A 23279-nucleotide genomic window follows, 5' to 3' on the forward strand; every position below is an offset into this window, starting at 1 on the left:
GCCCCTCAGTACCGGGCACAAAGTCCTGATGCCCCTCAGTACCGGACACAAAGTCCTGATGCCCCTCAGTACCGGACACAAAGTCCTGATGCCCCTCAGTACCGGACACAAAGTCCTGATGCCCCTCAGTACCGGGCACAAAGTCCTGATGCCCCTCAGTACCGGGCACAAAGTCCTGATGCCCCTCAGTACCGGGCACAAAGTTCTGATGCCCCTCAGTACAGGGCACAAAGTCCTGATGCCCCTCAGTACAGGGCACAAAGTCCTGATGCCCCTCAGTACAGGGCACAAAGTCCTGATGCCCCTCAGTACCGGGCACAAAGTCCTGAGGCCTACCCCAGCCCAGCTGCCTCCACGCTTGCCACCACAACCGGAGGAAAGCTCATCACGAGCTTGTCCAGTGATAATGAGCCCCGATAATGGGCCATAACAGTATATACTGAAGGGCAGCCGCTTTGGAAGAGAAGGAAAGCTTGCTGCTGGACATCCCACTCCTTGATGTAGGGTCACCCTTGCTTGCTGGCTTTCCTTCTGGCTTCAATGGATGAATATAGCAAGCTCACTTACTGCCCCATAAAAATGAGAGCATTCAACGGGCAATCTGCTGTCGCCAGCAAATCCTGCCCCTGACCCGCCCGCACCGCCCCCTCCCGACCCACATCACCCCCTCCCGCCCACACAGTATGTACCTATATGTATCCAGGTGTGCACAGTGTGTACTTGTATGTACCCAGGTATCCAGTGTGTACCTGTATGTACCCAGGTCTGCACAGTGTGTATCTGTATGTACCCAGGTCTGCACAGTGTGTACCTGTATGTATCCAGGTCTGCACAGTGTGTACCTGTATGTACCCCCGTCTGCAGCGTGTACCTGTACAGCCCACAAAAAGAAACACTTGGAACATTTAGCCACGACCTGTGCAGTTATTTGCCTGCAGCATCGACAGATGCCAGAACCTTACCAGAGGGACTCTTCCAATGAGCAATGATTCTGTTTCATTATGCAGGGCTTTCACGTTACTGGCAATCTCAATCGCTGTGTTCCTGGTAAGACTCTGGAGAGGGGGGGAAAAACATGAGACAAGCTAGCTGATTGAGCCCCTCTTTAAGTATCGTCATTCATCTGCACAAGTGTTAACAAGGAGTTTCATGGGAGATGGCACAACTTGCTGCTAACAACACTGCCTTTAAATTCTACTTCAGGTCATTCAGGAGACCAGACCCAACCCTAAATAAAAGGTCATTGCATAAGAAGAAATCCAGTGGTTCCTCGACGGTACATTCACCAATCACATGCACCCGGCTGAAGAATGGGCACTGTAGTGTCATAGCCTTTCATGCTGGCTACCCATTAGGAGTACGGGATTGGTGAAGTTAGCCTCCCGCTGTGTGCCATGGATGGGAATGGTCAATCTGACTTATAGATACAGCAATGACTGCAGCCCCGACCAGCTATGAGCCCAAGATTTCTGCGCTTGCTAATTGTCACAATGACTTAAACGTGTTACGAACCAGAGAAAGTGTCAATGGGCAATCTATCAGTGCTCGGTGCTGCTCTGAGTGTTCCTTTCACTCAAAATCAGGGGGATGAGAGACTAGCAACTCGGTAGAAAATCAAGGCTAATTTAACCAAAAAAAGGCCTAGTTAAACACAGCATTGCACAGCTGCAGTTAAACCACAGAATAAGCATTTCACTCCAGGCCAACCCTGGTATTACTGTGCTTAATGATGGGCCAGATTTCAAAGTATCACTATCGCAGGGGAAGAATCGCAGAGGAGTTTCCTGCCTGACAGCATGGGTGCAACAGATATTGGCACCTATATTCTGCTGGATAATAGGAAGGATGGCCTCAATCTTAATCTCGCCGGAGCTCAGAAGTCACCAGGCAAGTTACAAGGCAGCCATTGGCAAGCATTTACACTAAGTAAGTTTGGGGTTTGAATAGATAATACCTCATCAGCAACTGTATCTTTCTGGGTACAATTAAGTGAAGCTGATGAGCTTAATTTATGAATTGGCACTCGTCAGTAAAGGATCTTCTGGGGAAGAGTGATCATAATATGATGGGATTTGACATTTATCAGACTATTATCTGAATGGTGCCAGATTAGGAAAAGGGGAGGTGCAACGAGACCTGGGTGTCATGGTACATCAGTCATTGAAGGTTGGCATGCAGGTACAGCAGGCGGTTAAGAAAGCAAATGGCATGTTGGCCTTCATAGCGAGGGGATTTGAGTATAGGAGCAGAGAGGTGTTACTACAGTTGTACAGGGCCTTGGTAAGGCCACACCTGGAGTATTGTGTACAGTTTTTGTCTCCTAACTTGAGGGAAGACATTCTTGCTATTGAGGGAGTGCAGCGAAGGTTCACCAGACTGATTCCTGGGATGGCGGGACTGAAATATCAAGAAAGGCTGGATCAACTGGGCTTGTATTCACTGGAGTTCAGAAGAATGAGGGGATCTCATAGAAATGTTTAAAATTCTGACGGGTTTAGACAGGTTAGATGCAGGAAGAATGTTCCTAATGTTGGGGAAGTCCAGAACCAGGGGTCACAGTCTAAGGATAAGGGGCAAGCCATTTAGGACCGAGATGAGGAGAAACTTCTTCACCCAGAGAGTGGTGAACCTGTGGAATTCTCTACAGCAGAAAGTTGTTAAGGCCCATTTACTAAATATATTCAAAAAGGAGTTAGATGTAGTCCTTATTACTAGGGGGATCAAGGGGTATGGCGAGAAAGCAGGAATGGGGTACTGAAGTTGCATGTTCAGCCATGAACTCATTGAATGGCGGTGCAGGCTCAAAGGGCCAAATGGCCTACTCCTGCACCTATTTTCTATGTTTCTATGACATTGAGTTTGAAAGTGACATTCTTAAGTCCGACACTGGAGTTTTAAACAAAGCCAATTATGAGGGGCGAGTTGGTTAAGGTAGATTGGGAAATCAGATTAACAGGTATGACAGTAGATAAGCAGTGGCAATCATTCGAAGAATATTCTAAAATTCTCCATTTAAACTCCATGGGAAAAATGATCCATCCGTGGCTAAATAAAGAAGTTCAGGATAGTATTAAATAAAAGAAAAGAATTATCATGGTGCAAAGAATAGTGAAAAGCCTGATGTTTGAGAGAGCTTTCGAAACCAGCAAAGGAGGACCAAAAAATTGATAAAAAGGTAGAATACAAGAGTAAATTAGCAAGAAATATAAAAATAGATTGTAAGAGCTTCTACAAATATGTAAAAAGGAAAAGAGTAAAAAAGGTAAGTGATGGTCCCTTAGAGGCTGAGACAGCAGAAATTATAATGCAAATAAGGAAATGGCAGAGAATATTTTGTATGTCTTCACAGTGGAAGACACAAACAGTATAGTGGGGAACCAAGGGGCTAATGAGAGTGAGGAACTTAAATTAATATCAGTAAAGAAAAAGTACTTGAGAAACTACTGGGACTAAAAGCCGACAAATCCCCATGACCTGATACCTACATCCCAGAGATATTGGAGAGGAATTTCCCAGATTTTTTTCTCCCCCTGATTGGCTTTGGGCTTGTTTTTTGGCTTTCCCCTGAGAATCACTGACATATGGTGGGCACGGAGGGGGGGCCACAGGCGGTGGAGGCACGGCGGGTGGTGGGCACGGGTGATGGGGGACACGGGTGATGGGGGGCACAGGCAGTGGTGGTCAGGGGCAATGGGGAGGCAAGGGCAGTGGGGGCATGGACAGTGGGGCCATGGGCGGTGGGGGCAGGGGCAGCTGGGGGGGCACGGGCAGTAGGGGCCACGGGCAGTGGGGGGCAGGGGCGGTAGGGGGGCATGGGTGGGAGCCATAGGCAGTGGGGGGCACAGGTGGTGGGAGGCATGGGTGGGGGGGCGCGGGCGGTGGGGGCTGTGGGCAGTGGGGGACACGGGCAGTGGGCAAGGGCACCTAATCGTGATGCTCCATGCATCGCTGTTCTTGGGGGAGGTTTGATGACAAGCAAATCTTTTGCTGCCTGTTGAGTTTGTACGTGTGTTTAAAAGCCTGTAGGGGGAGTTAACCTTCTGCATTACCGGTGGTGGTGAGGATGAGCACTGTCACCAGTTTTTATTGCACAATATTCAAAAGGTGGCGTCCCTCTTGGTGTCCCTCGCTGTTGACTGGTTTTGGAGGGTGTGAGGAGGGATGTGAGGCAGGTCTGTTTACACTGGAGGTGAGCTGCCCACAGCTATCCTAACCTGCAAAATAAAAGATGGCCTCTCCCTGCCAACCCCCTGCAGGTGTACAGATTAGCAAAAATAACTTTAACAGCAATGGTCACAACTGCTGCTACGGCAACTCTAATAGAATCACAATAAGATTTATTTCAATAAGAATCAGCCCATTTTTCTTGTCGAATGTGGGAGAGAGAATGATGAGTGGAGAGATAACAAAAGAAAGAGTGCGAGAGTCGGATGGAGAGAGACAGAGTGTGGAAGACAGAAGGATGGAGATAAAAATAATCAGAGAGCTGAGGGGATGGAATTAAAGGAAGAGGCACAATTAGTTTACTTTCTTTCTTTGAGCAGTGCCACAGGACCACATTAGAAACGTTTTAATCACAATGAATTAGCTAGTCCTTGACATTTGTCAGTTTAATCCCTTTAATTATGTGAATCATGAGTTCAAATATCAGACACTTTGATGGTCGAGGTCCAACGGCCACCTGAGGAGTAGAGTGTTTGAAGACCAGGCCCGCAAAATGGCCACCAGGCTCATGGTCTACAGGGCTGTAGTAATACCCGCCCTCCTGTATGGCTCAGAGACATGGACCATGTACAGTAGACACCTCAAGTTGCTGGAGAAATACCACCAACGATGTCTCCGCAAGATCCTACAAATCCCCTGGGAGAACTGGCGCACCAACATTAGCGTCCTTGATCAGGCCAACATCCCCAGCATTGAAGCACTGACCACACTTGATCAGCTCTGCTGGGCAGGCCACATGGTTCACATGCCAGACACGACACTCCCAAAGCAAGTGCTCTACTCGGAACTCCCTCATGGCAAATGAGCCAAAGGTAGGCAGAGGAAATGTTACAGGGACACCCTCAAAGCCTCCCTGATAAAGTGCAACATCCCCACTGACACCTGGGAGTCCCCGGCCCAAGACCGCCCTAAGTAGAGGAAGTGCATCTGGGAGGGCGCTGAGCACCTCGAGTCTCAATGCTGAAATCAAGCGCAGGCAGCGGAAAGAGCATGCGGCAAACCTGTCCCACCCACCCCTTCCCTCAACGACTGTCTGTCCCACCTGTGACAGGGACTGTGGTTCTCATATTGGACTGTTCAACCACTTAAGAACTCACTTCAGGAGTGGAAGCAAGTCTTCCTGATACCGAGGGACTGCCTATGATGATGATGATGATTTTGATCCCCTTTATTTCTAGAAGGGTGGGACAACACTTAATCCAGGTTCAAAAGCAGTAGAGCGTGTTACCAAGCGTTAGATGACCAGTTTGTGTGGATGAACTGCCAACAGTGTGCTGACGTGGATTGAGAACTGGTTGTCAGACAGGAAGCAAAGAGTAGGAGTAAATGGGTACTTTTCGGAATGGCAGGCAGTGACTAGTGGGGTACCGCAGGGTTCTGTGCTGGGGCCCCAGCTGTTTACATTGTACATTAATGATTTAGACGAGGGGATTAAATGTAGTATCTCCAAATTTGCGGATGACACTAAGTTGGGTGGCAGTGTGAGCTGCGAGGAGGATGCTATGAGGCTACAGAGTGACTTGGATAGGTTAGGTGAGTGGGCAAATGCGTGGCAGATGAAGTATAATGTGGATAAATGTGAGGTTATCCACTTTGGTGGTAAAAACAGAGAGACAGACTATTATCTGAATGGTGACAGATTAGGAAAAGGGAAGGTGCAACGAGACCTGGGTGTCATGGTACATCAGTCATTGAAGGTTGGCATGCAGGTACAGCAGGCGGTTAAGAAAGCAAATGGCATGTTGGCCTTCATAGCGAGGGGATTTGAGTACAGGGGCAGGGAGGTGTTGCTACAGTTGTACAGGGCCTTGGTGAGGCCACACCTGGAGTATTGTGTACAGTTTTGGTCTCCTAACTTGAGGAAGGACATACTTGCTATTGAGGGAGTGCAGCGAAGATTCACCAGACTGATTCCCGGGATGGTGGGACTGACCTATCAAGAAAGACTGGATCAACTGGGCTTGTATTCACTGGAGTTCAGAAGAGTGAGAGGGGATCTCATAGAAACGTTTAAAATTCTGACGGGTTTGGACAGGTTGGATGCAGGAAGAATGTTCCCAATGTTGGGGAAGTCCAGAATCAGGGATCACAGTCTAAGGATAAGGGGTAAGCCATTTAGGACCGAGATAAGGAGAAACTTCTTCACCCAGAGAGTGGTGAACCTGTGGAATTCTCTACCACAGGAAGTTGTTGAGGCCAATTCACTAAATATATTCAAAAGGGAGTTAGATGAAGTCCTTACTACTCGGGGGATCAAGGGGTATGGCGCGAAAGCAGGAAGTGGGTACTGAAGTTTCATGTTCAGCCATGAACTCGTTGAATGGCGGTGCAGGCTAGAAGGGCTGAATGGCCTGCTCCTGCACCTATTTTCTATGTTTCTATGTTTCTAACAGTCAAGAAGCTCGACACCATCTAGGATAAAGAAGCCTGATTGATTGGCACCCCATCCACCACCTTCAACATTCATCACTCCCTCCATCACCGATTTACAAGATGCACTGCAGCAACTCACCAAGGCTTCTTCGGCAGCACCTCCCAAACCCGCGACCTCGACCACCTATAAGGACAAGGGCAGCAGGCGCTTGGGAACACCACTACCTCCAACGTTCCCCTCCAAGTCACATACCATCCTGACTTGGAAATATATCACCGTTCCTTCATCGTCACAATCCTGGAACTCCCTCCTAACAGCACTGTGGGAGTACCTTCACCACACGGACTGCAGCGGTTCAAGGCGGCGGCTCACCAGCACTTTCTCAAGGGCAATTAGGGATGGGCAATAAATGCTGACCTTGCCAGCAACGCCCACATCCCAGGAAGGAGTAAAAATTTAAAAAATTCACAACAACCACTGACTGGTCCCAACAGGACATGACTACTTTGTCACATTCCTTACCTCTGGGAACTTTGGATGGGTTTTGTTCAGTGCATGCGAGCTTGCATTGACTGCGTGGGCTAGTTCTTGCTCCAGAAGGCTGTGGGTTTTGGCTGCCTCGCAGATTCTGAAAGTCAATAAGGAAAGAAAGCTTCAACAATACAAGAACTGCAGCTAGCAGAATAACAGAACAGGTGAAATAGTAAAGCATAAGCTACAGCATTCCCCCTCCAGCCAGAACTTCCAATCCCAGTGGCTTTACTGATCATTTCATTCATAAAATCTGAACTTTGTTTTTACACATGCGCCATTATTAAGATTCATAGGAACATAGAAAATAGGTGCAGGAGTAGGCCATTCGGCCCTTCAAGCCTGCACCACCATTCAATAAGATCATGACTGATCATTCCCTCAGTACCCCTTTCCCGCTTTTTCTCCATACCCCTTGATCCCTTTAGCCATAAGGGCCATATCTAACTCCCTCTTGAATATATCCAATGAACTGGCATCAACAGCTTTCTGTGGTAGAGAATTCCACAGGTTAACAACTCTCTGAGTGAAGAAGTTTCTCCTCATCTCAGCCATAAATGGCTTACCCCTTATCCTTAGATTGTGATCCCTGATTCTGGACTTCCCCAACATCTGGAACATTCTTCCTGCATCCAACCTGTCCAGTCCCGTCAGAATTTTATATGTTTCTACAAGATCCCCTCTCATCCTTCTAAACTCCAGTGAATACAGGTCCAGTTGATCCAGTCTCTCCTCATATGTCAGTCCTGCCATCCCGGGAATCAATCTGATGAACCTTCGCTGCACTCCCTCAATAGCAAGAACGTCCTTCCTCAGATTAGGAGACCAAAACTGAACACAATATTCCAGGTGAGGCCTCACCAAGGCCCTGTACAACTGCAGTAAGACCTCCCTGCTTCTATATTCAAATCCCCTAGCTATGAAGGCCAACATGCCATTTGCCTTCTTCACCACCTGCTGTACCTGCATGCCAACCTTCAATGACTGATGTACCATGACACCCAGGTCTCGTTGCAACTCCCCTTTTCCTAATCTGTCACCATTCAGATAATATTCTGCCTTCCTGTTTTTGCCCCCAAAGTGGATAACCTCACATTTATCCACATTATACTGCATCTGCCATGCATTTGTCCACTCACCTAACCTGTCCAAGTCACCCTGCAGCCTCTTAGAGTCCTCCTCACAGCTCACACTGCCACCCAGCTTAGTGTCATCTGCAAACTTGGAGATATTACATTTAATTCCTTCATCTAAATCATTAATGTATATTGTAAAGAGCTGGGGTCCCAGCACTGAGGCCTGCAGCACTCCACTAGTCACTGCCGGCCATTGTGAAAAGGACCCGTTTATCCCGACTCTCTGCTTCCTGTCTGCCAACCAGTTCTCTATCCACATCAGTACATTAACCCCAATAACATGTGCAGGCAGAAGTGTAGGTTATTACTTGCTTGCACAGTTTCATACTTTCTCTCTTTATTATAACGCGTTAAGAGAACTAACTTTACACATGAAATGGGATTCAGGGGTCCCTGCGTTGTAAGGTTGTGGGTTCAAGCCCCACTCCAGGCACTTGAGCACGTAATCTATGCTGACACTCCAGCGCAGGACCAAGGGAGTACCCTCTGTTGGATGAGACATTTCATAGCACCTTTCAAACAAAGGCGTGGATCTTCCCTTGTGTCCTGGCCACCTTTCCTCGTTCAACCAACACCACCAAAAAGCAGGGGGTTAGATTTTTGATCAGTTGTTGCCTCTGTTTGCGCCCCAGAGGAGCGGTAATGGCGGCCGGGCACATTTCCGTGGGGGCGGCCAATTTTTGGCGCCCTGCCGGGACGTTCAGTGCTCTGTTTACGGGGGCACAGAACAGTACCGCTTGGGAGAGGCGAGCCAGTGTGCAACGCCCCTTGGTTGCGACAGCGGCTCAAAATTTGGTTCGCACCCGATCTGTAGCGCCCCTCAGCGCCCCCTAGTGGGACCGCCTGTGAAAGCGAGCGGTCCGAGCTGTAGCAGCCGCAGTGAGGGAAGGAATGTCGACCTCAGGTAATGTGATTGTTTTATTTTTTTATTTATGTGGATGTGGTGTCAGTGAGGTATTTGGGAATGTTTTTGGTGGGATTTTTGTCGGGGGGTTTTTTCTACGAAAGTCTCTCTTTGGGTGCTCGGAGGCCGGCTATTTACCTCGGGATCTTGATTTGCTCACCCGGCCTAGCGCCCTAAAAGAGGTGTGGAACGCCTCTCTCAGCGCTCCGCCAACACTCGGGCCCAGCTGGTGAATTTTGCGGCTGGAGACACAAACCGTTTCCCAGCGCAAAATTTACCGCCCAGCCCGGGACACCGCCCCAACTGAGGTGTGGCTGAATTTCCCTTTAAAGAGCCCTTTAACTCTTCCTTAATCTCATTTGTGGGATTATGTAGAGGAGGACTCAGGGAGCAAGCAGGGCAGTAGGATTAGTTTGGGATAGCTGTAGGAAAGAGCCAACACAGACACAATGGGCTGAATGTCCCCAGATGTGCTTTAACCATACAGTTTTCCATGATGTATGGCAATTAGTTATTGTATGCTGACATAACAGTGACTATATTTCAAGAATTAATTGGCTGTGAAGTGTTGGGGCATCCTCAGGATGTGAAAGGTGCTATGTAAATGTAAATTCTTCATTACAACTAAGCACTGTTTTCTTGCTGCGAGGGTGAATACAGCAATCTCGCAGTCCCAGTGGGGAAACTGCGCCCACATTGGAGACTCATCTCTGTACCACACCATATTCTCTGACTCATGCTCACTTTCATCTCTCGTCACTCTTTCGCCCCGACCTCGCCGTTCCTGCTGTAACTGCCCACGCTCCAATCAGCGAACTGGATCTTGGTGACGTCCCTCTTCACTGCTGTTGCTCTCCTGCTCCAGCACGTGCTGCTCCCTGGAGTGGTACGCCATCACACTGCTCCTTCTGCTCCCCGGCCTGCTCCCTCTGCGCTCGGGGCCCAGGAGAGGCGAGAGTTCGGGGCCCAGAAGAGGCGAGGGCCCAGGGGCAGCATGGGCCTGCCCACACTGCGATATGTGCGCACTAGGTCCGTGCAGCAGAGCTGGTCCCCAGCCATCCTGGTTAACCCTTGTCACTGGACCAAGACCTCGCTCTGTCAAGCCCGTGTGGTGACTGGTGTGCAACGGCCATCACACGTTAAAAAAATCCACACACAGGCATCTTCCACCCTTCAGGATGTAGTTCTGGATCTGGAATATTAGGTCCTTCATTGAAACACCTGTGAACTTTTTGATGTGGAAGCAAGTCATCCTCGATACAAGGGACTGCCTATGATGATGATGATGATGATGATGATGATGATGATGTCATATGTACACCACACGATGTATCTTTGAGACAAGGCCGTTCCTCAATCGGAACGGCATCATCAGCTCATCCATTTCGCAAATACTGACCAACGGTCTGCCTTGAGCTGGTTGTGATCGGAGAGGAACCGAAGAAAGTAGGAACTTGCATTTCTATAGCGCATTTCACAACCTCAGGACGTCCCAAAGCGCTTTACAGCCAATGAAGTCCGTCTGAAGTGTATTCACTGAGGTATTGTAGAAAATGCGGCAGCCAATTTGCACACAGCAAGCTCCCACAAACAGCAATGTGCTGACTATTGTGTTCCTAACACAGATGAGACTGCACACAGGGAGGTTAAAGTAACAGTGACCTCAGTCTTTAATAAGACACTCCAGAGTGAGTAACAGACCTTAGGGGCTGGAATCCCTTGGGACTTCAGGGGATGAGCTCCCTGGTGGCGGAACATGGGTGTGCATGCTTTACAGATACACGACATCTTCCCCCCGCCAAAGTCAAAGCAAAAACTATTTACAAGGTGAGGCGGTCGGGAGCCTTTCTTTCCCTGGTGGACTGCCTCGGTACAAATGTCTGTTCTGATGTGTTGGCTGTGCCCTCGCTGGGCTGGCGTGTTGTTGGCCCTGCAGGGCTGCTGGGTGAGCCTGGCCTTGCTGGGCTGTTGGGTGTGATGGGTTCGATTTCCTGGTCCGGGGTGGTGTCGTTGACCCTTTGGGTGTGTGTTGTGGACTCGAAAAAGGTGGTGTCTGCTGTGGGTTGTTCAGGGCAGTCTGTGAACCGCAGCCTCGTTTGGTCCAGGTGCTTTCTGCAAATTTGTCCATTGTCTAGTTTGACTACAAACACCCTATTCCCTTCTTTAGCTATCACCATGCCCACAATCCACTTGGGACCATGTCCATAGTTTAGCACATACACAGGGTCATTCAGATCAATTTCCCGTGACACAATGGCGCGACCATCGTTTACATTTTGTTGCTGTCGCCTGCTCTCTACCTGATCATGCAGGTTGGGGTGAACCAGCGAGAGTCTGGTTTTAAGTGTCCTTTTCATGACAGGGGCACCACTGTGAGCGAGTGGGGTCTCGTGCGGTAGCTGAGCAGTACTCGGGACAGGCGGGTTTGGAGTGAGCCTTCTGTGACTCGTTTAAGGCTCTGTTTGATGGTTTGTACTGCCCGTTCTGCCTGCCCATTGGAGGCTGGTTTAAACGGGGCCGAGGTAACATGTTTGATCCCATTGCGGGTCATGAATTCTTTAAATTCGGCACTGGTGAAACATGGCCCGTTGTCACTAACCAGTATGTCAGGCAGGCCGTGGGTGGCAAACATGGCCCTCAGGCTTTCAATGGTGGCGGTGGCGGTGCTTCCCGACATTATTTCAAATTCATCCATTTTGAAAAAGCATCCACCACCATCAGGAACATTTTACCGAGAAACGGGCCCGCATAGTCGACATGGATCCTTGACCATGGTCTAGAGGGCCAGGACCACAAACTTAGTGGTGCCTCTCTGGGCGTGTTGCTCAACTGAGCACATACACTTCATTGCCGTACACAGGACTCTAAGTCAGAGTCGATACCGGGCCACCACACGTGGGATCTGGCTATCGCTTTCATCATTACTATACCCGGGTGTGTGCTGTGGAGATCCGAGATGAACGTATCCCTGCCCTTTTTGGGTAACACTACGTGGTTACCCCACAACAGGCAGTCTGCCTGAATGGACAGCTCGTCCTTTTGCCGCTGGAACGGCTTGATTGGCTCTTGCATTTCAACGGGGATGCTGGCCCAGCTCCCATGCAGTACACAGTTTTTTACTAGGGACAGCAGAGGATCTTGGCTGGTCCAAGTCCTAATCTGGCGGGCCGTGACGGGTTATTTATCATTTTCAAACACTTCCATGACTATCAACAAGTCTGCGGGCCGCGCCACCATCAACAAGTTTGCAGGCTGCGCCATTTCCACCTCCATGGTGGGCAATGGTAGCCGACTGAGAGCATCTGCACAGTTCTCGGTGCCTGGCCTGTGGCGGATGGTATAGTTATACGCTGATAGCGCGAGTGCCCACCTTTGTTCGCGGGCTGAGGCATTAGTATTTATCCCCTTGTTTTCAGCAAACAGGGATGTGAGGGGCTTGTGACCAGTTTCCAGCTCAAATTTGAGGCCAAACAGGTACTGATGCATTTTCTTTACCCCGAACATACACGCTAATGCCTCTTTCTCAATCATGCTGTAGGCCCCCTCGGCCTTAGCCAAGCTCCTGGAAGCATAGGCGACAGATTGCAACTTCCCCGCAATGTTAGCTTGTTGTAATACACACCCGACTCCGTAGGACGACGCGTCACGTTAGCAGAAGTCTTTTACACGGGTTATACAATACAAGCAGCTTGTTGGAGCATAAAATGTTTCTGGCTTTCTCAAAAGCAATTACTTGTTTTTTACCCCTTACTCAGTTCTCACCTTTGCACAATAACACATGTAGGGGCTCTAAAAGGGTGCTTAACCCCGGTAGGAAGTTACCAAAATAGTTGAGGAGTCCCAGGAACGACCGCAGCTCCGTGACGTTCTGTGGCCTGGGCACGTTCCTGATAGCCTCTGTCTTGGCGTCTGTGGGCCGAATGCTACCCGCTGCGATCTTTCTCCCCAAAAACTCCACTTCTGTTGCCATGAAGACGCATTTTGACCTCTTCAGCCGCAGCCCTATGCGATCCAGTTGCTGGAGGACCTCCTCCAGGTTTTGTAGGTGCTCGGCGGTGTCCCGAACCGTGACCAATATGTCGTCCTGAAAGACCACCGTGTGTAGTACCGACTGAGTAGGCTCTCCATGTTTCTCTGGAAGATCGCTGCAGCTGACCGAATTCCAAACGGGCATCTGTTGTAGATGAACAGTGCCTTGTGCGTGTTGATGCAGATAAGGCCCTTCGAAGACTCCTCCAGCTCTTGCGTCATGTAGGCCGAAGTCAGGTCGAGCTTGGTGAACGTCTTGCCTCCTGCCAGCGTCGCAAATAGGTCATCTGCCTTATTAATAGTTACTTTATAATCGCCGCAAATCCTGACCGTGCCATCACTTTTGAGTACTGGAACAATCGGGCTGGCCCACTCGCTGAATTCCACTGGGGAGATGATGCCCTCGCGTTGCAGCCTGTCCAGCTCGATTTCCACTCTCTCCCTCATCATGTGAGGTACCGCTCGCACCTTGTGGTGAATGGGTCCTGCCTTTGGGACCAAGTGGATCCGCACCTTCGCCCCGGAAAAGTTTCCAATGCCTGGCCCAAAAAGGGAAGGAAATTTGTTAAGAACCTGGGTACATGAGGCCTCATCGACATGTGATAGCGTTCGGATGTCATCCCAGTTCCAGCGGATTTTGCCCAGCCAGCTCCTTCCAAGCAGTGTGGGGCCATCGCCCGGGACAATCCAGAGTGGCAGTTCGTGCACCGTGCCCTCGTAGGTGACCTTGACCATGGCGCTGCCCAGGACAGTGATAAGCTCTTTGGTGTACGTTCTCAGTTTCGTATGGATGGGGCTCAGGGTTGGTCTGAATGCCTTGTTGCAGCACAATCTCTCAAACATCTTTTTACTCATGATGGATTGGCTAGCACCAGTGTCCAGTTCCATGGCTACGGGTAAGCCATTCAATTTTAAGTTTAGCATTATAGGTGGACATTTCGTCGAAAATGTGTGTACCCCGTGTACTTCCTCTGCCTCCTTTCTCTGAGGCACGAAATTGCTTTGATCCACCATGGACCGATCTTCTCTGCCACGTGGTGGTTAGCAGGTTTTGCAGAGCTTGCAGCTCGTTTGTTCCACAGCTCTTGCAAACACACCCTTTGAAGTGGCATGAATAGACTGAATGGAAGCCTCCACAACGCCAACAAGTTTTGAATTGCCTTGCATTCATCCTTTGTTGGGGACTCAGTCATCTGGGTCACCTGAGGCCTGCTGGCAGTTGCAGACTCGTGGGTTCTGCCCTGTACATTTCTGCCCGCAAACACAGCTCCAGTTAATTTATGAACGTTGCTAGCACTTGTGTGCTGAGAGATTTGTGCTATCGCAATGGCCTTACTGAGGGTCGGTGTCTCTACAGTCAAAAATTTTCGTAGGATGGTCTCGTGGCCAATGTCCAGTCCAAAAAAGTCTCTGAGCATTTGCTCCAGGTAGCCATCAAACTCACATTGTCCTGCAAGTCGCCTTAGCTCGGCGACGTAGCTCGCCACTTCCTGACCTTCAGATCGCTGGCACGTGTAGAACCGATACCTCGCCATCAGCACGCTCTCCCTCAGGTTAAGATGGTCCCGAACCAGTGTACACAGCTCCTCATACGACTTATCTGTGGGTTTCACCGGAGCCAGAAGATTCTTCTTGAGGCTGTAGGTCAGTGCCCCGCAGATTGTGAGGAGGACCGCTCTCCTTTTTTCAGCGCTTCCTTCTCCGTCCAGCTCGTTGGCTACGACGTACTGGTCTAGCCGTTCAACATAGGCTTCCCAGTCCTCACTCTCCAAGAACTTCTCCAGGATGACCACAGTTTGCTGTATCTTTGCGTTGGATTCGTATTCTCGTCGCCAGTTATTGTGTTCCTAATACAGATGAGGCTGCACACAGGGAGGTTAAAGTAACAGTGACCTCAGTCTTTAATAAGACACTCCAGAGTGAGAAATAGGCTTTTGGGGCCAGCTTATATACAGTGCTCCCAAGGGATGCTGGGATCCCTTGGGACTTAAGGGGATGAGCTCCCTGGTGGCGAAACATGGGAGTGTATGCTTTACAGATACACAACACTGACGACCAGATAACCTGTTTTTTATGTTGACTGAGGGATAAATATTGGCCAGGACACCAGGGATAACTTCCCTGCTCTTCTTTGGAATAATGTCAAGGGATCTTTTACATCTGCCTGAGGGGACAAACAGGACCTCAGTTTAACTTCTCCCTCGAGAATGCAGCACTCGCTCAGCCCTGCACTGGAGTGTCAGCCTGGATAATGTGCTCGAGTCCCCAGAGTGGGACTTGAATCCACGGCCACCTGACTCCGAGGTTGGCTTGCTACAATGGAGCCGTGGTTGATGGTCACAGATCGTCACTGAGCTCAGTAGCACAGTGGCCGACTCTTGATTTTCCAACTTTGCACCACAATGGCCTGATTATTATACATTTAGCTCGAGGCCATTACATTATATACCTACATGGACTTCACCCTTTGTTTACATTAACTTCCATTGGCTCAGCATTCCAGACACTTGCTGCTTCGATGGTACAAGGACAACGATGTCTCCGCAAGATCCCACAAATCCCCTGGGAGAACAGGCGCACCAACATCAGCGTCCTCGTCCAGGCCAACATCCCCAGCATTGAAGCCCTGACCACACTCGATCAGCTCCGCTGGGCAGGCCACATAGTTCACATGCCAGACACGAGACCCCCAAAGCAAGCGCTCTCTGTTGAGCTCCTTCACGGGAAATGAGGCAAAGGTGGGCAGAGGAAACGTTTCAAGGACACCCTCAAAGCCTCCCTGAAAAAGTGCAACATCCCCACCGACACCTGGGAGTCCCCTGGCCAAAGACCGCCCTAAGTGGAGGAACCGTGCCGAAATCAAGCAGAAAGAGCGTGCGCAAACCAGTCCCATCCATCTTTTCCCTCAACGACTATCTGTCCCACCTGTGGCAGGGACTGTGGCTCTTGTATTGGACTGTTCAGTCACCCAAGAACTCACTACAGGAGTGGAAGCAAGTCTTCCTCGATTCCGAGGGACTGGCCATGATGATGATGAGGTACAAGGAGGTTAGAGGTCACCGATTGTGGACAGCGCAAAGCTGCCTGTCCAGCTGCATCTAGGGGGAAAGGGTAAGCCCAACTCCCTATGTGACAATCTCAAATCATAACCCATTGCTCTCATTGTTCTTCCTACATGTGCAACAACATCTTGCATTTATATAGCACCTTTAACGTAGTTAAACGTCCCTGCTTCACAGGAGCGTTCTCAGACAATAATTTGACACCGAGTCACATATGGAGATATCAGGGGCGGTGACCAACACTTTGGTCAAAGAGGTAGGTTTTAAGGAGCGTCCTAAAGGAGGAGAGAGAGATGGAAAAGGAGAGGTATAGGGATGGAGCTCCACAGATTAGGGCCTTGGCAACTGAAGACACAGGCACCGATGGTGGGGCGAAGGAAATCAGGGCTTTACAAGAGGTCAGAAGTGGAGGAGTGCGGAGTTTTGGAGGATTGTAGGCTACATAGAAACATAGAAAATAGGAGTAGGCCATTCGGCCCTTCGAGCCTGCACCGCCATTCAATGAGTTCATGGCTGAACATACAACTTCAGTACCCCATTCCTGCTTTCTCGCCATACCCCTTGATCCCCCGAGTAGTAAGGACTATATCTATCTCCTTTTTGAATATATTTAGTGAATTGGCCTCAACAACTTTCTGTGGTAGAGAATTCCACAGGTTCACCACTCTCTGGGTGAAGAAGTTTCTCCTTATCTCGGTCCTAAATGGCTTACCCCTTATCCTTAGACTGTGACCCCTGGTTCTGGACTTCCCCAACATTGGGAACATTCTTCCTGCATCTAACCTGTCTAAACCCGTCAGAATTTTAAACGTTTCTATGAGATCCCCTCTCATTCTTCTGAACTCCAGTGAATACAAGCCCAGTTGATCCAGTCTTTCTTGATATGTCAGTCCCGCCATCCTGGGAATCAGTCTGGTGAACCTTCGCTGCACTCCCTCAATAGCAAGAATGTCCTTCCTCAAGTTAGGAGACGAAAACTGTACACAATACTCCAGGTGTAGCCTCACCAAGGCCCTGTACAACTGTAGCAACACCTCCCTGCCCCTATACTCAAATCCCCTCGCTATGAAGGCCAACAAGCCATTTGCTTTTTTAACCGCCTGCTGTACCTACATGCCAACCTTCAATGACTGATGTACCATGGCACCCAGGTCTCGTTGCACCTCCCCTTTTCCTAATCTGTCACCATTCAGATAATAGTCTGTCTCTCTGTTTTTACCACCAAAGTGGATAATCTCACATTTATCCACATTATACTTCATCTGCCATGCATTTGCCCACTCACCTAACCTATCCAAGTCGCTCTGCAGCCTCATAGCATCCTCCTCGCAGCTCACACTGCCACTCAACTTAGTGTCATCCGCAAATTTGGAGATACTACATTTAATCCCCTCGTCCAAATCATTAATGTACAATGTAAACAGCTGGGGCCCCAGCACAGAACCTTACGGTACCCCACTAATCACTGCCTGCCATTCTGAAAAGTACCCATTTACTCCTACTCTTTGCTTCCTGTCTGACAACCAGTTCTCAATCCATGTCAGCCCAATCCCATGTGCTTTAACTTTGCACATTAATCTCTTGTGTGGGACCTTGTCGAAAGCCTTCTGAAAGTCCAAATATACCACATCAACTGGTTCTCCCTTGTCCACTCTACTGGAAACATCCTCAAAAAATTCCAGAAGATTTGTCAAGCATGATTTCCCTTTCACAAATCCATGCTGACTTGGACCTATCATGTCACCTCTTTCCAAATGCGCTGTTATGACATCCTTAATAATTGATTCCATCATTTTACCCACTACTGATGTCAGGCTGACCGGTCTATAATTCCCTGTTTTCTCTCTCCCTCCTTTTTTAAAATAAATGGGGTTACATTGGCTACCCTCCACTCGATAGGAACTGATCCAGAGTCTATGGAATGTTGGAAAATGACTGTCAATGCATCCGCTATTTCCAAGGCCACCTCCTTAAGTACTCTGGGATGCAGTCCATCAGGCCCTGGGGATTTATCGTCCTTCAATCCCATCAATTTCCCCAACACAATTTCCCTCAGTTCCTCCTTCTTACTAGACCCTCTGACCCCTTTTATATCTGGAAGGTTGTTTGTGTCCTCCTGAGTAAATACCGAACCAAAGTACTTGTTCAATTGGTCTGCCATTTTTTTGTTCCCCATTATGACTTCCCCTGATTCTGACTGCAGGGGACCTACGTTTGTCTTTACTAACCTTTTTCTCTTTACATATCTATTGAAACTTTTGCAATCCGTCTTAATGTTCCCTGAAAGCTTCTTCTCGTACTCCATTTTCCCTGCCCTAATCAAACCCTTTGTCCTCCTCTGCTAAGTTCTAAATTTCTCTCAGTCCCCGGGTTCGCTGCTATTTCTGACCAATTTGTATGCCACTTCCTTGGCTTTAATACTATCCCTGATTTCCCTTGATAGCCACGGTTGAGCCATCTTCCCTTTTTTATTTTTACGCCAGACAGGGATGTACAATTGTTGTAGTTCATCCATGCGGTCTCTAAATGTCTGCCATTGCCCATCCACAGTCAATCCCTTAAATATCATTCGCCAATCTATCCTAGCCAATTCACGCCTCATACCTTCAAAGTTACCCTTCTTTACGTTCCCTGTAATCTTTTTTGGCTCTGCGCGGCACCTTTAAGAGGCTGCGGGGGCCATTGAAAATGAATGATGTTTACATTAAAATGCCGGCAAGCTGGCTGCACGGGTTCCCCGGAGCAGCGCACGCACCTTACAGGGAACACTGCTTGTAGGGCTGGAGCAAGTTACAAAGATAGGGAAGCGCGAGGCCATGGAGCGATTTGAACACAGGCATGAGAATTTTAAAATACGGGTGTTCGTGGACTTGCAGCGAATGTGGGGCCGCGAGCGATCTGTGAACGGGACTTGGTACGAGTTAGGACACGGGCAGCAGCGTTTTGGAGGAGCTCAGATTTACGGAGGGTGGAAGGTGGGAGACCGGCCAGGAGAGACTTGGAATGGTCGAGTTTGTAGGTTACAGAAAGCATGGATGAGGGTAGCAGATGGGCTGAGATGGGAGATGTTGTTGAGGTGTGAGTGAAACAAAAGCAAGATCTGAGAGACAGAGTGACGCTGTTCCTGGGAGCCCATTTGACTCTCCTTTGGAGAGGAAGCAGGCGGGGAGGAAATGTGCCGAGAGACTCCGCTTTCGTACACCTCCTGACAGCAGTCTCAGAGCAGTGGGCACGTAATCTAGGCAGGCCCAGCAAGGTGGGGGAAATATAGTGGGGCTGGTCACCACTCAACAGCATGTTGGCAGAAATACCCACTGCATGTAATAAACAGGATGTGACTCGAGGGCCACTTCACCAATTCCACACACCCAATGGCATGTTTGACCTTGAAATCGGCATGGTCCCAGCCTGCAAGACCATCAGCAGGCCGGGGCCATCAGAGGAAGCAGCGTGCGGTGGCATGCCACTGCAGGGAGCAGCGCGTGCTGCTGTAGGAGGGCAACGGCTGACTGCAGTGTGGGCAGGTACAGCAGGAGCGGCGAGGTCGGGGCGAAGGAGCGGCGAGAGATTGTAGAGGGATGTGATCGGGGCCCAGGAGAGGCGAGGGCCCAGGGGCAGCATGGGCCAGCCCACACCGCGATATGTGTGTGCACTAGGTCCGTGCAGCAGAGCTGGTCTCCAGTCGTCCTGGGTTTTTAATTGCTATTGAGGGAGTGCAGCGAAGGTTCACCAGACTGATTCCCGGGATGGTAGGACTGATATATCAAGAAAGACTGGATCGACTGGGCTTGTATTCACTGGAGTTCAGAGGAATGAAAGGGGACCTCATAGAAACATTTAAAATTCTGACGGGTTTAGACAGGTTAGATGCAGGAAGAATGTTCCCAATGTTGGGGAAGTCCAGAACCAGGGGTCACAGTCTGAGGATAAGGGTTAAGCCATTTAGGACCAAGATGAGGAGAAACTTCTTCACCCAGAGAGTGGTGAAGCTGTGGAATTCTCTACCACAGAAAGTTTTTGAGGCCAATTCAGTAAATATATTCAAAAAGGAGTTAGATGTAGTCCTTACTACTAGGGGGATCAAGGGGTATGGTGAGAAAGCAGGGATGGGGTACTGAAGTTGCATGTTCAGCCATGAACTCATTGAATGGCGGTGCAGGCTCGAAGGGCCAAATGGCCTGCTCCTGCACCTATTTTCTATGTTTCTATATAATCCTTGCCACTGGACCAAGACCTAGCTCTGTCAAGCCCGTGTGGTGGCTGGTGTGCAACGGCCACCACACGTTAAAAAAATCCACACACAGGCATCTTCCACCCTTCAACATGTAGTTCAGGATCTGGAATATTAGGTTCTTCATTGAAGCATCAGTGAACTCATGTGGAAGCAAGTCATCCTCGCTTGAGGGACTGCCTGTGATGCTCTTGAAGGGAGTGTGAATCGGAGACAGGGCTACGACAATCAGCTCCTGTGTCCTGACCGACACTGCCTTCACATCCCTTGCCCCTACTCAAAAAAGAGCAGGGGAGTTCTCCCCAATGTCCTGGGATATTAGAACATAGAAACATAGAAATTTACAGAGCAGAAGGAGGCCATTTCGGCCCATCGTGTCCGCGGCGGCTGACAAAGAGCCGCACGGCCCTCGGTCAGCAGCCCTAAAGGTTACATATAAACTTACGAACAATGAACAATGACGGAAAGGCAAAGAGCACCCAGCCCAACCAGTCCGCCCCACACAACTGCGACATCCCTTGCACTGAAACATTCTGCACTCCAGCCCAACCAGAGCCTTGTGATCTTCATCCCTCAACCATCACTAAAACTGAGCGGGGAATTTTAACCTAAAAAACAAATGGGTTGGGGGTGTTAAAGATCGGAATCCCGACCTGAACCCGCCCATTTCCGGTTTTACCGGAGGCGGGACAGTGGGAAACTCAATTTTGTGTGTAGCTGTAGCTGGTCGGGTTTTTCACAACTCGTGACCCCCAGCAGCTACAGCAAGGCCAGGAGTGGTGAACCCAGGGGGTTAATGCCCTTACACCAGTGACTATACTTCCGAAATTACTTTATTGGCTACAAAGCACTTTAGGACAACCTGAGGTCGTGAAAGGCGCTGTATATGTGAAAGTGTTTCTTTCTTTAAGCAGGGCTGAGAACGTGCGATCGGTGCATTTATCCTACAGTGGTGTGAAGAACGTACCATTTTATCCCCCCCATTGCCCTGCTGACTTGCTCCTCAATTTTACTCACTTACCTTTCCATGGCTTACATAGAACATAAGAAACAGGAGCAGGAGTAGGCCATACGGCCCCTCGAGCCTGCTCCGCCATTTAATATGATCATGGCTGATCTGATCATGGACTCAGATCCACTTTCCCGCCCGCTCTCCATAACCCCTTCTCCCCTTATTAGTTAAGAAACTGTCTATCGATGTCTTAAATTTATTCAATGACCCAGCTTTCACAGCTCTCTGTGGCAGCAAATTCCACAGATTTACAACCCTCAGAAGAAATTTCTCGTCATCTCAGTTTTAAATGGACGGCCCCTTATTCTAAGATCGTGCCCTCGAGTTCTAGTTTCCCCTATCAATGGAAACATCCTCTCTGCATCCACCTTGTCAAGCCCCCTTATAATCTTATACGTTTCGATAAGATCACCTCTCATTCTTCTGAATTCCAATGAGTAGAGGCCCAACCTTCTCAACCTTTCCTCATGTCAACCCCTCATCTCTGGAATCAACCGAGTGAACCTTCTCTGAACTGCCTCCAAAGCATGTATATCATTTCTTAAATATGGAAACCAAAACTGCATGCAGTATTCCAGGTGTGGCCTCACCAATACCCTGTATAACTGTAGCAAGACTTCTCTGCTTTTATACTCCATCCCCTCTGCAATAAAGACCAAGATTCCATTGGCCTTCCTGATCACTTGCTGTACCTGCATACTAACCTTTTGTGTTTCATGCACCAGAACCCCCAGGTCCTGCTGCACTGTGGCACTTTGCAGTCTTTCTCCATTTAAATAATAACTTGCTCTTTGATTTTTTTTCTGCCAAAGTGCATAACCTTTCACTTTCCAACATTATACTCCATCTGCCAAATTTTTGCCCGCTCACTTAGCCTGTCTATGTCCTTTTGCAGGTTTTTTGTGTCCTCCTCACACATTGCTTTTCCTCCCATCTTTGTATCGTCAGCAAACTTGGCTACATTACACTCGGTCCCTTCTTCCAAGTCTTAATATAGATTGTAAATATTTGGGGTCCCAGCACTGATCCCTGCGGCACCCCACTGGTTACTGATTGCCAACTCGAGAATGAATCTTTTATCCCGATCTCTGTTTTCTGTTAGTTAGTCAATCCTCTATCCATACTAATATATTACCCCCAACTTTTTATCTTGTGCAGTAACCTTTTATGTGGCACCATGTCAAATGCTTTGTGGAAATCCAAATACACCACATCCACTGGTTCCCCTTTATCCACCCTCTTCGTTACATCCTCAAAGAATTCCAACAAATTTGTCAAACATGGCTTCCCCTTCATAAATCCATGCTGACTCTGCCTGACCGAATTTCCAAATGTCCTGCTACTGCTTCTTTAATAATGGACTCCAGCATTTTCCCAATGACAGATGTTAGGCTAACTGGTCTATAGTTTCCTGCTTTTTGTCTGCTTCCTTTTTTAAATAGGGGTGTTACATTTGCAGTTTTCCAATCTGCTGACACCTCCTCAGAATCCAGGGAATTTTGGTAAATTACAACCAATGTATCCACAATCCTTGCTGCTACTTCTCTTAAGACCTGAGGATGCAAGCCATCAGGTCCAGGGGATTTATCCACCTTTAGTCCCATTATCTCACTGAGTACACCTCCTCAGTGATTGTGATTGTGTTAAGTTCCTCCCCCCCCGCTAAAGCCCCTTGACTATCCACTGTCGGAATATTGTTAGTGTCCTCTACCGTAAAGACTGATACAAAATATTTGTTCAGAGTTTCTGCCATCTCCAAGTTCCCCATTACTAGTT

General features: G+C 48.9%; 1 protein-coding gene across 4 annotated transcripts in view; it reads right to left on the reverse strand.

The window, feature by feature from the left end:
* Positions 1-23279, reverse strand: part of dgkh (diacylglycerol kinase, eta) — a 651598-nt gene that overhangs the window by 61708 nt on the left and 566611 nt on the right. For all 4 annotated transcript variants that reach the window (XM_070894157.1, XM_070894158.1, XM_070894156.1 and 1 more), the window contains 2 exons: positions 7121-7226; positions 963-1055 (listed from right to left, as the gene is read on the reverse strand). In XM_070894157.1, the coding sequence (XP_070750258.1) occupies positions 963-1055; positions 7121-7226 (199 nt within the window). The remainder of the gene's footprint in view (positions 1-962; positions 1056-7120; positions 7227-23279) is intronic.

Source organism: Pristiophorus japonicus, chromosome 11 (assembly GCF_044704955.1).
Source record: "Pristiophorus japonicus isolate sPriJap1 chromosome 11, sPriJap1.hap1, whole genome shotgun sequence".
Lineage (NCBI taxonomy): Eukaryota > Metazoa > Chordata > Chondrichthyes > Pristiophoridae > Pristiophorus > Pristiophorus japonicus.